Below are 14,871 nucleotides of genomic sequence, written 5' to 3' on the forward strand. Positions count from 1 at the left end.
TTCTTCTTCTTCTTCGGGCTGCTTGTCCCTCCGCCGCCACCTCTGCCACTCACAAGAGCAGGCATAGGAGCCGTAGTTGGGAGAGGCACAGTGCAGCGCCTCTCCCAACCTGTGCCTGCCCTTGCGAGAGGCGGGCAGCGGTGGGACTAGCGGCAAGAAAGGGGGCTCCTTTCGGGCCGCTCATCCCTCTGCCGCCCCCACCCGCCTCACTCAAGTATAAGCCGAGGGGGGCTTTTTCAGCATAAAAAAATGTGCTGAAAAAAGTCAGCTTGTACTCGAGTATATACAGTATGTTATTTGTTTATTCAATTTGTCAGTCGCTTTATCTCGCCCGGGGGAGCCCAATGCAACTTACAAACCAACCAACAAGCAATAGACTCATAGAATTATAGAGCCAACTCTATAAGGGAACCCAACCCCTCTCAATTCAGGAATCCTGCACACGGCAGTCTCTGGGGGTGGAGCTCAAACTGCCAACCTTCTGGTTAACAGCCAGATGCGCTGACCCATTGCAGCACACTAGACCCCACATGCCCCACTGGGTCCCCACCCACCTGCCGAAGACCATGCGTTCCAGATGCAGGAACACGCTTTTAACATGCATTTGGGGACCGGTCCCTTAATCTTCCACCCTATGTTTGCATGCTGGGAGTCCTCCATTGCTCACAGGAGCTGTTTTGGGAAATTCCGCAACTCAAGGAAGAAGGCTGCTGGGTTAAACCATTTTTGTCCCCTGCGAGTCAGCCGGTGAGAAAAGCCATCTCCTCTAGTGGCTTTTGCCAGATCACTCCCACAGTCCATGGGTGGTTAGGGAACTAAGTTATACCGAGAGCAGATCCATTGAAATGAATGGGCCCAAGTCTGTGAATAGCACGAACACAGCACAGCTCCACGCCTAGAGGAACATTGACAATCCACCTTTGACAGAGAGTCGTGAAGAATTAATAGACGCCATAGAGCCTAGGACTTGCCGATCAGAAGGTCGTGGTTTGAATCCCCGTGACGAGGTGAGCTCCCGTTGCTCGGTCCCTGCTCCTGCCAACCTAGCAGTTCGAAAGTACGTCAAAGTGCAAGTAGATAAATACTACTTCCCACTCCGGCGGGAAGGTAAACAGCGTTTCCGTGCGCTGCTCTGGTTCACCAGAAGCGGCTTAGTCATGCTGGCCACATGACCCGGAAGCTGTACGCCGGCTCCCTCGGCCAATAAAGCGAGATGAGCGCCACAACCCCAGAGTCGGTCACGACTGGACCTAATGGTCAGGAGTCCCTTTGAAGGTTTAACCTTTAAAGGTTTTTAAAAAAGGCTAATCCTTTATCTCTGTTATCGTTATAAACATATGCAAAACCCAAGAGCTAAATGCAACCTAGGAGAGCCTAGCCAAGTTGGAAAAGGAGAAACAAGATCCCTGCATTGCCTTGCGGACTCTTATTCACTTATTAGGAAATCATTTACCTCTATTGTAGGGTCGTATTCATCTACGAAATGGTTCTGAATCAGCTGTATCGTCAGCGCACTCTTGCCCACGCCACCAGCTCCAACAACGACCAGCTTGTATTCCGTCATCTTCTGTAGGCCTGTTGAAGATGAAGCAGAAATATCAGTTTTATTCAATGGAACACTGGAGGCCCTTTTGGCTACAGGTAACTCTTCTCGTTGCCTTTATTCGCAGGTCCAAAGACACAGAAACCACAAGAAATGGACGCTGCCGTCAAATAAGCAAAGGTTTGCATGGCTTCGTTTTCCAAATCCAACGTCGGAAATGGCAATATTCCAGAAACCAGGAGGGCATCTCGGTACACCAGGACACTCTCCAACCAACCTTGGATTTAACCACCCTAGAACAAAATAACTTCAAAAGGAAACACCAGGGGACTGAACTGCAATTCATCAGGCAGTTATGAATTATGTCAGCTGGGTCTTGAATCGAGACTGTGGATTTTTGAGTGCACTCCTTACACCACCGATGCTGGGATGTTTCTTTCGTCACCTTGTTTAATTGCCCATTGCAATTATTTCGCTTTTAGGGTTGTACAGTAGGGATGGGCAATATCTGGTTTTCAACATCACAATATATCACCAACTAAACATTGCGATATACTGATATATCACCAAGTCTGAAATAAGGCATTGGCCAGCTTCACGGTTTTACCTGCATCGTGATTTTTGCAAAGCACACAAACACACACACCATGATTCACGATATATTGCCAGGTCAAAAATTATGAAACTGATATTACAATATGGACTTGAAACCAGTTTTGGACGATTTATCGACATATCGTCCATCCGTATTGTACAGCTAAGCTGATCACTGACTGGACTTTTTGCATTTCAGGTATTTCCGATACCCTCACACACGCCATCCTGCTCCCAGTCTCATGTATCTGAACGCAAGAGTGGTTCACCTAGTGGGGTGAAGCCACAGCAATGGCCTCCTGCACCTGCCAGGAGGGTCGAAGCGGCAGCAAGGTCCGGGTTACGCCAGCACACCGTGAAAACGTGTCTGGCACTCGCACCAATGCAGCTGCAAAGGCCTGACTCTGCCGCTCCCTCAGTCCTGCCAAACCGCAGCCATGCCCCAGCAGGAGGCGACTGGTGGTTTCCACCACATGGGGCAACCTGCTCTTCCCTGCAGTCCAAGAAAGATTGGGTCGCATTTAATAGAATCATAAAATGATAGAGTTTGAAGGGACCCTGAGGATCCTCTAGTCCAACCCTTCAGCAATGCAGGAATATGCAGCTGTCCCATATTTGTTAGTCTTCAGGGAGCCACGAAGCTCTTTGCTATTCTTTTTACTATAAACGGCTAAGGTATTTCTCACGTAATTAGAGTAAATAAATACGGAACAGAATTCCAGACCAAAGGGCTCACTAAACTCAACTATCATTCATTTAGCTCAGCCAGTAAAGCATGAAATTCACAATGCAAAATTAGAATATTCAGAGCATGCACATACATGGCACGTTCTGTACATACAGTGGCACCTTGGTTTACATACGCTTCAGGTTACATACGCTTCAGGTTACAGACTCTGCTAACCCAGAAATAGTACCTCAGGTTAAGAACTTTGCTTCAGGATGAAAACAGAAATCGTGCTCTGGCGGTGTGGTGGTGGCAGGAGGCCCCATTAGCTAAAGTGGTGCTTCAGGTTAAGAACAGTTTCAGATTAAGAATGGACCTCCGGAACGAATTTAGTACTTAACCCGAGGTACCACTGTATGACCAGCAGCGTTCAAAAGCATGTTTGCCACACAGCCTTACATACTATGGCAAGGTGTACTGCATGGCATTTAAATGATGCCTAAATCCAAACCTGTACATATAAATCGGCACATTCAAATATTACATGATTATGTGCACTCACATCCCTTTTTTGGGGGGAGATGCCAAGTGGCTGCCATGAATGTACCCTGGCGTCAGATTCCCCTTCCTCAGGAGATAAAGTCAAGGACTTTTTGAATCAGAAGATTTAAGGGAGGGAGACAGCGAGCAACCTTCTGTCTCCCCAACCCCAAGTCCCATTGACATTTTATTTTATTTTATTTTGGAATGGCTTAAAGCAGGCATGGGCAAACTCGGCCCTCCAGATGTTTTGGGACTACAACCCCCATCATCCCTGACTACTGGTCCTGTTAACTAGGGATGATGGGAGTTGTAGTCCCAAAACATCTGGAGGGCCGAGTTTGCCTATGCCTGGCTTAAAGTTACAAGAAAGGAGATTCTTAATAAACATCAGGAAGAACTTTCTGACAGTAAGAGCTGTTTGACAGTGGAACGGACTCTCTTGGAAGGTGGTGTTCTCTCCTTCCTTGGAGGTTTTTAAGCAGCGGTTGGGTGACCATCTGTCAGGGATGCTTTTGTTGAGATTCCTGCATTGCAGGGGGTTGGACTAGATGACCCTTGGAGTCCCTTCCAACTCTACAATTCTATTATTCTATGTCATCAGGTGCCAGAAGCAGAGGCATTTGTTGTACAGTAAGCCTGCAGCTTGGGAGAAAAGCAATGACAAACCTAGACAGGATCTTAAAAAGCAGAGACATCACCTTGCCAACAAAGGTCCGTATAGTTAAAGCTATGGTTTTCCCAGTAGTGATGTATGGAAGTGAGAGCTGGACCATAAAGAAGGCTGATCGCCAAAGAATGGATGCTTTTGAATTCTGGTTCTGGAGGAGACTCTTGAGAGTCCCATGGACTGCAAGAAGATCAAACCTTTCCATTCTTAAGAAAATCAGCCCTGAGTGCTCATTGGAAGGACAGATCTTGAAGCTGAGGCTCCAATACTTTGGCCACCTCATGAGAAGAGAAGACTCCCTGGAAAAGACCCTGATGTTGGGAAAGATGGAGGGCACAAGGAGAAGGGGACGAGAGAGGACAAGATGGTTGGACAGTGTTCTTGAAGCTACGAACATGAGTTTGACCAAACTGCGGGAGGCAGTGGAAGACAGGAGTGCCTAGCGTGCTCTGGTCCATGGGGTCACAAAGAGTCGGATACAACTAAACGACTAAACAACAACAACAACAACAACAAGCCTGCAGCTTACGCAGGGGCTGTATTCCAGGGATCACACCTTAAGCCAAAATCGCTTATTATCAAAACACAATGGGTTCAATGGCAGGTGGGGTTGCCAAAGTCAATTTTCCTGGATCCCTGCCCGGTTTTCCAATACCCTTTTTTAAAAAAAATTGCTATGCGCGTAAAGCTGAATGCACACAGGTTAAATGTTCATAAGTTGTGGGCTTGCCATACTGAGAGCATTGGCCAGAAGCACAGCCCCTGGCAACATGCCTCGAAAGCGACAGAAATTAACTAAAGACAGCTCCACCATGGCCTATGTGAGTAAGAGGGATCTGAACCATGGTTTCCTGATTCCAAGGCCAGTGTACGCACCGAATCAGGTTCAGGAATCACTTTAGAGCTATTTACATACCTAATAATGCTCTGAGGAGGAATTAAAGAACCTTTTAATGAGGGTGAAAGAGGAGAGCGCAAAATATGGTTTGAAGCTCAACATCAAAAAAACAAAAATCATGGCTACTGGGCCCATCACCTCCTGGCAAATAGAAGGGGAAGAAATGGAGGCAGTGAAAGATTTTACTTTCTTGGGCTCCATGATCACTGCTGTTGGTGACAGCAGTCATGAAATTTAAAGACGCCTGCTTCTTGGGAGAAAAGCAATGACAAACCTAGACAGCATCTTAAAAAGCAGAGACATCACCTTGCCAACAAAGGTCCGTATAGTTAAAGCCATGGTTTTCCCAGTAGTGATGTATGGAAGTGAAAGCTGGACCATAAAAAAGGCTGATCGCCAAAGAATTGATGCTTTTGAATTATGGTGCTAGAGGAGACTCTTGAGAGTCCCATGGACTGCAAGAAGATCAAACCGATCCATTCTGAAGGAAATCAGCCCTGAGTGCTCACTGGAAGGACAGATCCTGAAGCTGAGGCTCCAATACTTTGGCCACCTCATGAGAAGAGAAGACTCCCTGGAAAGGACCCTGATGTTGGGAAAGATTGAGGGCCCAAGGAGAAGGGGACGACAGAGCGACGAGATGGTTGGACAGTGTTCTTGAAGCTACCAGCATGAGTTTGACCAAACTGCGGGAGGCAGTGGAAGACAGGAGTGCCTGGCGTGCTCTGGTCCATGGGGTCATGAACAGCAGGACACGACTAAATGACTAAACAACAACAACACAAGTCCCGAGGTGCTTTCAGGTGAAAATTCACCATGGGATCAATGTTCCTTGTGTATGCAGGTTTTCTTTTGCAGCGTCCACACAATATTGCTGGCACCAAAGTGTCGGCCTATATTCCCACCCCCATTAAAATCTGGATTTATGCTTTCCCGTTAAAAATACTTATTCCCAATGAGCTGCTTGTTATATCTTAGTGATCTGTTTGTCATATTAAGTCCCCATCTGGAAGCACTGTAAATCATGTTAAGCCCTAAAATCAGCAGCTTACACTGATCCCAGAAACAGATAGGCGACCAATGCAGATGTTGTAGGATCAGAGTAATATTTTTTTTATTCTTTGGGCTGCGGATAACAATCTGGCCACCATATTTCGGATCAACTGAAATACCCTGACCTTTTTTAAACAGCCCCATGTATGGAAGAGCAATGTGTAAACACAAAGCAATATTTCTGCACAGCATAAAGGAAATTTTGTTTTTAATCAAAATAACAAAACTGACAACTAGTCAACCCTCCAAATTAGTTTTGGGTTTTATTGCTGCAGCTTTGCTTTGGGATAAAATATTGCAGTAAGCAAGACAAGGACGTGTCAAAAGATCGTGTGTTTGTGGAACAAAAAAAAAGGAGGGTCCATGGGGTCACGAAGAGTTGGACACAACTAAATGACTAAACAACAACAAAATAATGCTGTATATCACTTTACACTCAAAAAGATTCCACAGCAATTTATAGTAAATCAGACCACCACCAACAACACAATTAAAGCACAATTTTCAAAAATTATCACCGACACACACACACACACACACACACACAACTGCTATCAAGTTACTTGACTTTTTTATCATGAACACTTGAATGTCAAATGTCTTATCAGTAAAAAATGCATTTACTCTGATGGCACGGCAAAACCTATTTTTAAATTTACAACTTCAAACAATATTATTGTAGGGCTGCTGTTGGCTGTCATGTTCTCTCCTATTAAAGTCCGTTTTTATCTAGTTAGGTAATTTATGAGCCAATATATACCAAAGAGGGACTTTTCTTGTACTTTGAACTTGAGAAACACATCATTATCATAATGCAGCGCCTGCTGAAATTAAATGAAACTCACAAGTTCCATATTACTTGGTTTAGACGCTAATCTAACAGAGAAAAACATCCTATTTTCTTTCTTCATCAGACTGATAAAACTTACTCAGCAAAGAACTTTTAATAAATTCATAACAGATTACGTGACGTAGGTTAGGCGGAAACACATTGCGGCTGCCGCTTCCCCAAAGCCAATTTGGGATAAACTGGGATTAGAGTCAATGTTTCTCACTTCCAAACCTGAAGATACCAGCCAAGTGCTTTTCAGTTTTTCAGCCTTCAAGGAACCGTTTCTGCTTTGGACTTGCCTGCCAGATAAAACTCTTGATGGAATCTCTGCAAGTTGCAGAGAATTCAGGCGCATGTTGCAAGGTGTGCAGCCAGCTCACCTGTGCACTAAGCAGACCTGCTGAGCCTCAGCTTGACCTCTGTGCATGGACAACATGGCCCCAATACAACCCTATACAGTGGTACCTCGGGTTACATACACTTCAGGTTACATACGCTTCAGGTTACACACTCCACTAAGCCAGAAATAGTGCTTCAGGTTAAGAACTTTGCTTCAGGATGAGAACAGAAATCGTGCTCTGGTGCACGGCGGCAGCAGGAGGCCCCATTAGCTAAAGTGGTGCTTCAGGTTAAGAACAGTTTCAGGTTACGTACGGACCTCCGGAACAAATTAAGTACTTAACCCGAGGTACCACTGTATTCCTTTGAATCTGTACGAAGAAAGAGAAAATAGGTACCAGCGGGCAAAGATTTTTCAGGGGAAGTTGCCCATCATAACTGATCTCTTCGTGACCGTTCCACATTCATCTGCATCCATATAAAAATCCACATCCAAAAACGTTTCAACATGTGTGATTACGGCTGACTATTGGGCATGGCAGCTGGGATGAGAGTTGTGGTCCAAAACCTCAGGAAGACACCGTAAGAGTTGGAAGAAAATGTTAGTATTGCTGGAAAACACCTTTAAGATGCCTGGAACAATGGAAGCTTAATACGACACTCTCCAGTTCTTTTTGGCTAAAGTTCATCTTGGCTAAAGTCGCCAGGGATGAACGTGCTGTTGAAATGGAATACTCAGGATGAAACGGTGAAATCTGCTATGATTAAATGGGCACAAGATGTTGGACATAACATTATGATGGCTGACTGGGAACAGTTATGGACCACAGGTATGAAGTTTACGGCATGTAATGCCTTAAGAGAGAATATTATGAAAATGATATACAGGTGGTACATGACACCAGTCAAGCTTGCAAAAATCTATCATTTGCCCGATAATAAGTGTTGGAAATGTAAAGAAACTGAAGGTACATTATTTCACCTTTGGTGGACGTGCCCAAGGATTAAGGCTTTCTGGGAGATGATATATAATGAAATGAAAAAGGTATTTAAATATACCTTTCTGAAGAAACCAGAGGCCTTTCTCCTGGGCATTGTTGGCCAATTAGTGCTAAAGAAGGATAGAACTTTCTTTATGTATGCCACGACAGCAGCAAGAATACTTATCGCAAAGTATTGGAAGACACAAGATCTACCCACCCTGGAAGAATGGCAGATGAAGGTGATGGACTACATGGAACTGGCAGAAATGACCGGCAGAATCCGAGACCAGGGAGAAGAGTCGGTGGAAGAAGATTGGAAGAAATTTAAAGACTACCTACAGAAATATTGTAAAATTAATGAATGTTAGAATGATGTTGGATGAAAAGTTATGTGGTTTTTAGCTATAACGCTATAAGGAGTATGAAAAAAAATGGACTATTAATAGACAAAAATTTAATGTTACATTACTTTAAGATTAAAGATTAGGATAAACAAAGAGGGGAAGGATTTGCTGAACTAACAAATTGAACTGGAATACAAAAAGGGAGGTGTGAGGAGGTCCGGGAAATAAGCAAATGAAAGAAAGTGATGGAAAGATGGAATTGTTTTTTATCTATTTTGATTTTGTATTTTTCTTTTTTCATTTTGTAAAATTCTAATAAATATCTTTTTTTAAAAAAAGTCGCCAGGGATGATGGGAGCTAGAGTCCAATGGGCATCTAAGAGGGTCATAAGTTCCCTCCATCCCTGCAACTCTAGAATGTGTTAGCTGAGGTTCCGGCATTACAAGGGGTTGGGATGGGTGACCGTCAGGGTTCCTTCCAACTCTACAATTCTATGATTCTATGGGTTCCACATGCCACAAAGGTTCCACAACCACATCCAGCAGTCTTTGGAAGGTGCAAGGAATGGAGCTGCCACAACAAACACATCCAAACCTGGTTCACACGATGCCTGTGCAATGAGACAGTGCCTTGTCTTGCGCGAGCCAGACTTTTAAAATACTGCAGGTGAGCTTTAGAGCTACACAGACATTCTCCACCAAGCTGAGCTGCTTGGAGAAAGAACAAACAAAGCCTTTGCCGGATTATACTTTATCCTAGCCAAGCTTGCCACATTTAAGAAATAGGAAATAATAATTACAAAACGTTAATAAACATTGCAGAAGCCATCTACGGACAGGGTGTGGGAAGCTTTAACCTCCCAGGAATTCCCCCACTGGCAATATGGCCATTTCTGCATATCCAGCACTCAGGACCTCTCCAATTTGAACCACAGGGACTCTGCAAAAACCTTTACAGCCCTGCATGCTCTGGTTACAGCAAGTGGCAGGCAGGCCACTCACCACAAGAACAGGGAAATGGCACATTTCATTGTACACAGGTTGTACATTGACAATAAAGATATTATCATCATCATCATCACATCCACAAGGTCTTCAGTACTGCTTGGCATCTAGATTTGCCCAATACAGTGGTACCTTGGTTCTCAAACTTAAACTGTTCCGGATGTCCGTTCCAAAACCAAAGCGTTCCAAAACCAAGGTGCGCTTTCCCATAGAAAGTAATGCAAAATGGATTAGTCCGTTCCAGACTTTTAAAAACAACGCCTAAAACAACAACGTAACATGAATTTTACTATCTAACGAGACCATTGAGCAATAAAATAGAAGTAATAAACAATGTACTGCAGTCACACAATCAATCAATCCGTAGTTGAACTGGATTCCACACAGTCAGAAAAACAAAACGAAAAAGAGCCGCAAAAACGCAAAATAAAGAGCAAAAACAGACAGACCTCAGCGTAACACTCAAAACGGAAGCGTAACACTCAAAATGTTCGCAAACCAGAACACTTACTTCTGGGTTTGCAGTGTTTGGGTTCCAAGTTGTTTGAGTACCAAGGCGTTTGAGAACCAAGGCACCACTGTATAGAAAACAAAAGTTTCATTTGGTTTAAAGTTTAAACTTCTCATCCCCAATATTTGCTCATATTCTTCTCTCAGTGGTTTTGCAGGTAGAAGATCTGGGCTCAATCCCAGGCATCTCCAGGTAGCGGCTAAGAGAGACCCTTGACTGATGTGCTGGGGAATGGCTGCCGGTCAGTGCAGAGGACACTCAGCCAGATGGGCCTGTGGAGTATAAGGCAACTCCGCCCACTTTTGCCTCTGGCCCCACCCACTTTTTGTCTGTCACTCCACCCACAATGGAATCAGAGTTGGAAGGGACCCTGGGGGTCATCTGGTCCAACCCCCTGCAAAACCTTTTGCCCAACGTGGGGCTCAAATAATAGTAACAACAACAACAACAATTTTATTATTTATATCCCGCTCATCAACAACAACTTTATTATTTATATCCTGCTCATCATCAACAACTCTATTATTTATATCCCACTCATCAACAACAACTTTATTATTTATATCCCACTCATCAACAACAACTTTATTATTTATACCCCGCTCATCAACAACTTTATTATTTATATCCCACTCATCAACAACAACTTTATTATTTATACCCCGCTCATCAACAACAACTTTATTATTTATACGCCGCTCATCAACAACTTTATTATACCCCGCTCATCTGGCTGGGTTTCCGCAGCCACTCGAACCCATGGCCCTGAGATTAAGAGTCTCATGCCTTAAACTCAAAAAGACCCCCTATCCCTGGGGTATAAGGAGAGTCTGTCTCCTTTCCCGATGCACCCAAGAGGCTACATAAAATCTCATTGGATGTACATAGCAAGCATGAAGGTTCCCACAGATTAGAGCAGGCAGAAGCACAAAAGGAATATTTGCAAAATACTGCCCCCCAAGGGGGGAAATGGAGGGCAGGTTTTCCAGGAAGGGGGACGCCACGCAGGAGAGGAACAATGTCAGGGAGGGATGAGGAGGAAGTGGGGCGCATCCAGGATGGAAGGGGCAGGAAGGTCCCCTTCCTTACTTCCTTCAAGGGGTGGCGGGGAAGGAAGGCTGACCCCCCCCCCACCAAAAACACACCCAAAAAGTATCCCCGCTGCCCTATATGGGAGCCGGAATGACTCTCAGGAAAGTTGAACCACCAGGAAAGACTTTCCCGTGGGAAGGAGGAGGAGGAGGAAGGAGGAGAGAAGGAAAAGATGTCTAACTTTTTAAATGTTTCCATTTTGAAACAAGGAAGAGTCACGATCTCGCGCGCGTGTGTGTCCCCCCCCCCCCCCCATTTTCATTCATTTTCTCTTTCCCCCCCCCCCCCGCGTTTATTTCCTTCGAAGACGGAAGGGGGGTGGGGGGAGAAGCCCCGCAATGAAGGACAAGCAGAGCAGGGAGGGGAAAGACCCAAGTGAAAGGGCGCGGGCGGCAGCAGCATGCCACTAGGTCCGGGGGCAGAAGAAGCGGCTGGCTTCGGGGGCTTCTTCGCACGGGGAGCCCACCAAGTCCCGACGCCGGGAGAGGGCGCGGCTGCTTCTCAAGCGGCGGCTACTAAGTCCCGGGGCAGAGGCGAATGGGGTGGGGGGCTTCTTCATACCACTAAGTCCCGGGGCAGAGCCAGCTGGGCGGGAGGCGGCTAAACCCCCGAATCAGACCTGGGGGGTGGGGAGCTCATGCCGGGATGCCACTAGGTCCCGGGGCGGGGAAAGGCGAGAGGCTTCTGAAGGCGCGGCTGCCACTAAGTCCCGGGGCAGAGGCGGCCGAAGGGGGAGGGCTTCCACTAAGTCCCCGGGCAGGGGCTCCCCACAAAGTCCCGGGGCAGGGGCAGGCAGGGGCTGCCCACTAAGTCCCGGGGCAGGGGCAGGCAGGAGCTCCCACTAAGTCCCGGGGCAGGGGCAGGCAGGGGCTGCCCACTAAGTCCCGGGGCAGGGGCTGGCAGGGGCTGCCCACTAAGTCCCGGGGCAGGCAGGGGCTCCCCACTAAGTCCCGGGGCAGGGGCGGGCAGGGACTGCCCACTAAGTCCCGGGGCAGGGGCGGGCAGGGGCTGCCCACTAAGTCCCGGGGCAGGGGCTGGCAGGGGCTGCCCACTAAGTCCCGGGGCAGGGCAGGCAGGGGCTGCCCACTAAGTCCCGGGGCAGGGGCGGGCAGGGGCTGCCCACTAAGTCCCGGGGCAGGGGCTGGCTGGGGCTCCCACTAAGTCCCGGGGCAGGGGCGGGCAGGGGCTCCCACTAAGTCCCGGGGCAGGCAGGGACTCCCACTAAGTCCCGGGGCAGGCAGGGGCTCCCACTAAGTCCCGGGGCAGGGGCGGGCAGGGACTGCCCACTAAGTCCCGGAGCAGGGGCGGGCAGGGGCTGCCCACTAAGTCCTGGGGCAGAGCCAGCTGGGCGGGAGGCGGCTAAAACCCCGAATCAGTGCCAGTAGACCTGGGGGGGGGGGCATGCCGGGATGCCACTAGGTCCCGGGGCAGGGAAAGGCGAGGCTTCTCAAGGCGCGGCTGTCACTAAGTCCCGGGGCAGGGCAGGGGCTCCCTACTAAGTCCCGGGGCAGAGGCGGCTGGGGCGGGGGGGAGGAGAAGTGGGAGGCGCCCCTGAACCCCGGGTCACTTTCCCGCGGGGTGCAAATAGGTCCCGGGGCGTCCTCTGGAGAAGGCACCCCCCTAGCCCCTTGGGGAGCACCTACCTCCTCTTCCTCCTCTTCCCGGGTCCCTCCGGAGGCGCCGCCGCCGCTGCGCGAAATGGCCGGAGCCGGGGCTGGCGCTGCGGAGCGCCGAGAGGAGGATGGAGGGGTGCGCTTTAAAAGAGAGAGTGTGAGAGAGAGGGAGCCATCGATGCCCTCGGCGGCTCGATTCTCTGACCTGAACAGGCAGAAGAGGAGGAGGGAGGAGTGGGCGGGGCGAGGAGGAGGGGTGGGCGGGGCTGGAGAGGAGCCGCAGCCCGGGATTCTTGCTGCAAGATTCGCTTCTCCCTCGCGCAGCAGCAGCAGCAGCCGCGCGCCGTGTAGATGCACCAGCCCCGGTTATATAAAACGGCGGAGCTCTGCCAACCGCTTGCACGCTTCCTTGGGAGCAAAGCAAACCTCCATTGCACGCACGGGGGTTTTGCATCCGAGGAAGCGCGCGTTGCAAAACGGGCTTGCAGCAAGGAGGGACTGAGATATATATATTTAATATTTTTATTTTTTTACAGTAATTGATAGGCATGCTGCAGCAGGTTCCGCGCTACCCTCCCAATACCCGCTGAGCGCCGGGGCGGGGCGGAGGGGGTGGCTTGCTTCCAAGTAAACACGGTCGAGTTGGCACTTCTAAAATGCGTTTTTTTTAAAAAATAATAATAATAAAGCAGCTGCTTTGAACTGGGCAGGCGATGGTGGTGGTGGTTTTTGTTTTGTTTTTTAACGGTGGGTTATCAAAATGAAAAGAATCCCGACCTGTCATTATTAATAAAAGAGGGTGGCAAAATAAATCACAGCGGATGAACGACGGCCTGAAGGCACCCAAAATCACCCGGGAAGCAGGTTATTGGGATTTTTAAAAAGACTGTAAAGTACGTTTGTCTATGGGAGGAGCGTGCCGTGTTGGTGAATAAAGTGGCGATCTGTCAAGATGATGTAAATAACAAACAGTTACCTTTAAATGCTGTGGAAACTGTAAATGACGCGAAAACGTACCAGGAACAAGTGACACGAGGTAAGGATGGTGCGTGTGTGGTTTTCCCCTCTTCCCTTTTGCCGAGAAATGTGACAGCCATGCAGAATTGAAACTGATCGTATGCGAGATCCATTTACATCACCCTGTAAAGCATTTCGGACCGCTGCACAGAACTCCGATAATTATCCTACAAAATCCGATGAGCCAAAGGGATGCTGATCAAACAGAATATATACCATAAAACCAATAAGGCGATCCGGAACTGGATTTACAAATAGGCGAATGAATTACAACGTCAGTGTTTTATGCGTTACATAAATGATGAAGCATAATGCCACTTCTTAAAAAAAATACTCTGAATTAATACTTCTGGAATAACTACCACCACCCCTTGGTTTTAACAGCCAGTAATCATTAATGTAGCATCAGGCCTTTCAGAAAACACTGGGGGGAGGCAGGATAATTATACAGTGGAGACCCCATCCTCTGCCCCCAAATATCCTCCCCCCTTTGTACAAGGTCCCCCCCTCCCCATACACACACAAACACAACCCTCTTACCCCTCTCTCTGTCTCCAGCCCTTGATGCTTTTGCTGTTTCCAGGACGTACATACAATTCAACTTCTCTGCCCAAGGCAGGTTCCAAAATAACAGGCACCTACTCTGTTATTGGCTGGTGAGGAGGAAGAAGGGCGTGTTACAAAATCTTTATCTGTGTGTACCTATGTATGCGGTGCAGTCAGCTGTGTTGTGTGTGTGTGTGTGTTTGTGTATTAGGCTGTAATGGGTTGCAAAGGTGTTTCGTAAGTGCAGCCTACCTATTTAGCTAGCTGGCTGCCTGCAGCAAGTCGCTTGGCATGCCTTGGAAAATTGCACCAAATCCCAGGGCTTTACCTGCCAAGCCTTACTGATTTGTCTTGGTGTTCATAACAAATGGTGCATCCTAATGCTCTCTTTATTTTCTTTTTTGAAGCAGCAAATGGGTTTGGGGTGGAGAGCCCCGATTGGAACGGCAGCCCCTCGCTCTAATCAAAATGACTTGGAAGTAAGCCCCCTTGGGTTTGGTTTACTTCAAAGTAGGGATGCGTAAGATTGCCTGAAGGGTACAGAGAGAGGGATTTCCAGCATTGCAATCTAGCAATTGTGCCTCTCAAGATCTGTTTTTTTTTTCTTTCCTGTTTCAGCAATTT

At 47.6% G+C, this 14,871-nt stretch overlaps 1 protein-coding gene across 5 annotated transcripts in view; it reads right to left on the reverse strand.

Moving 5' to 3' along the window:
- The window catches only part of KRAS (KRAS proto-oncogene, GTPase), a 56,115-nt gene extending 41,750 nt beyond the window's left edge, over positions 1-14,365 (reverse strand). For 2 of the 5 annotated variants that reach the window (XM_028746193.2, XM_028746190.2), the window contains exons 1-2: positions 14,242-14,364; positions 1,454-1,575 (exon numbers count right to left, since the gene is read on the reverse strand). In XM_028746193.2, the coding sequence (XP_028602026.1) occupies positions 1,454-1,575; positions 14,242-14,293 (174 nt within the window). In that variant the 5' untranslated portion in view covers positions 14,294-14,364. Of the gene's footprint in view, positions 1-1,453; positions 1,576-12,714; positions 12,847-14,241 lie in introns of those variants that run through there. The other 3 variants (XM_028746196.2, XM_028746191.2, XM_028746195.2) reach the window with 3 other exon arrangements.
- Between the last annotated feature and the right edge of the window lie 506 nt (positions 14,366-14,871).

Source organism: Podarcis muralis, chromosome 10 (assembly GCF_964188315.1).
Source record: "Podarcis muralis chromosome 10, rPodMur119.hap1.1, whole genome shotgun sequence".
Taxonomy (NCBI): domain Eukaryota; kingdom Metazoa; phylum Chordata; class Lepidosauria; order Squamata; family Lacertidae; genus Podarcis; species Podarcis muralis.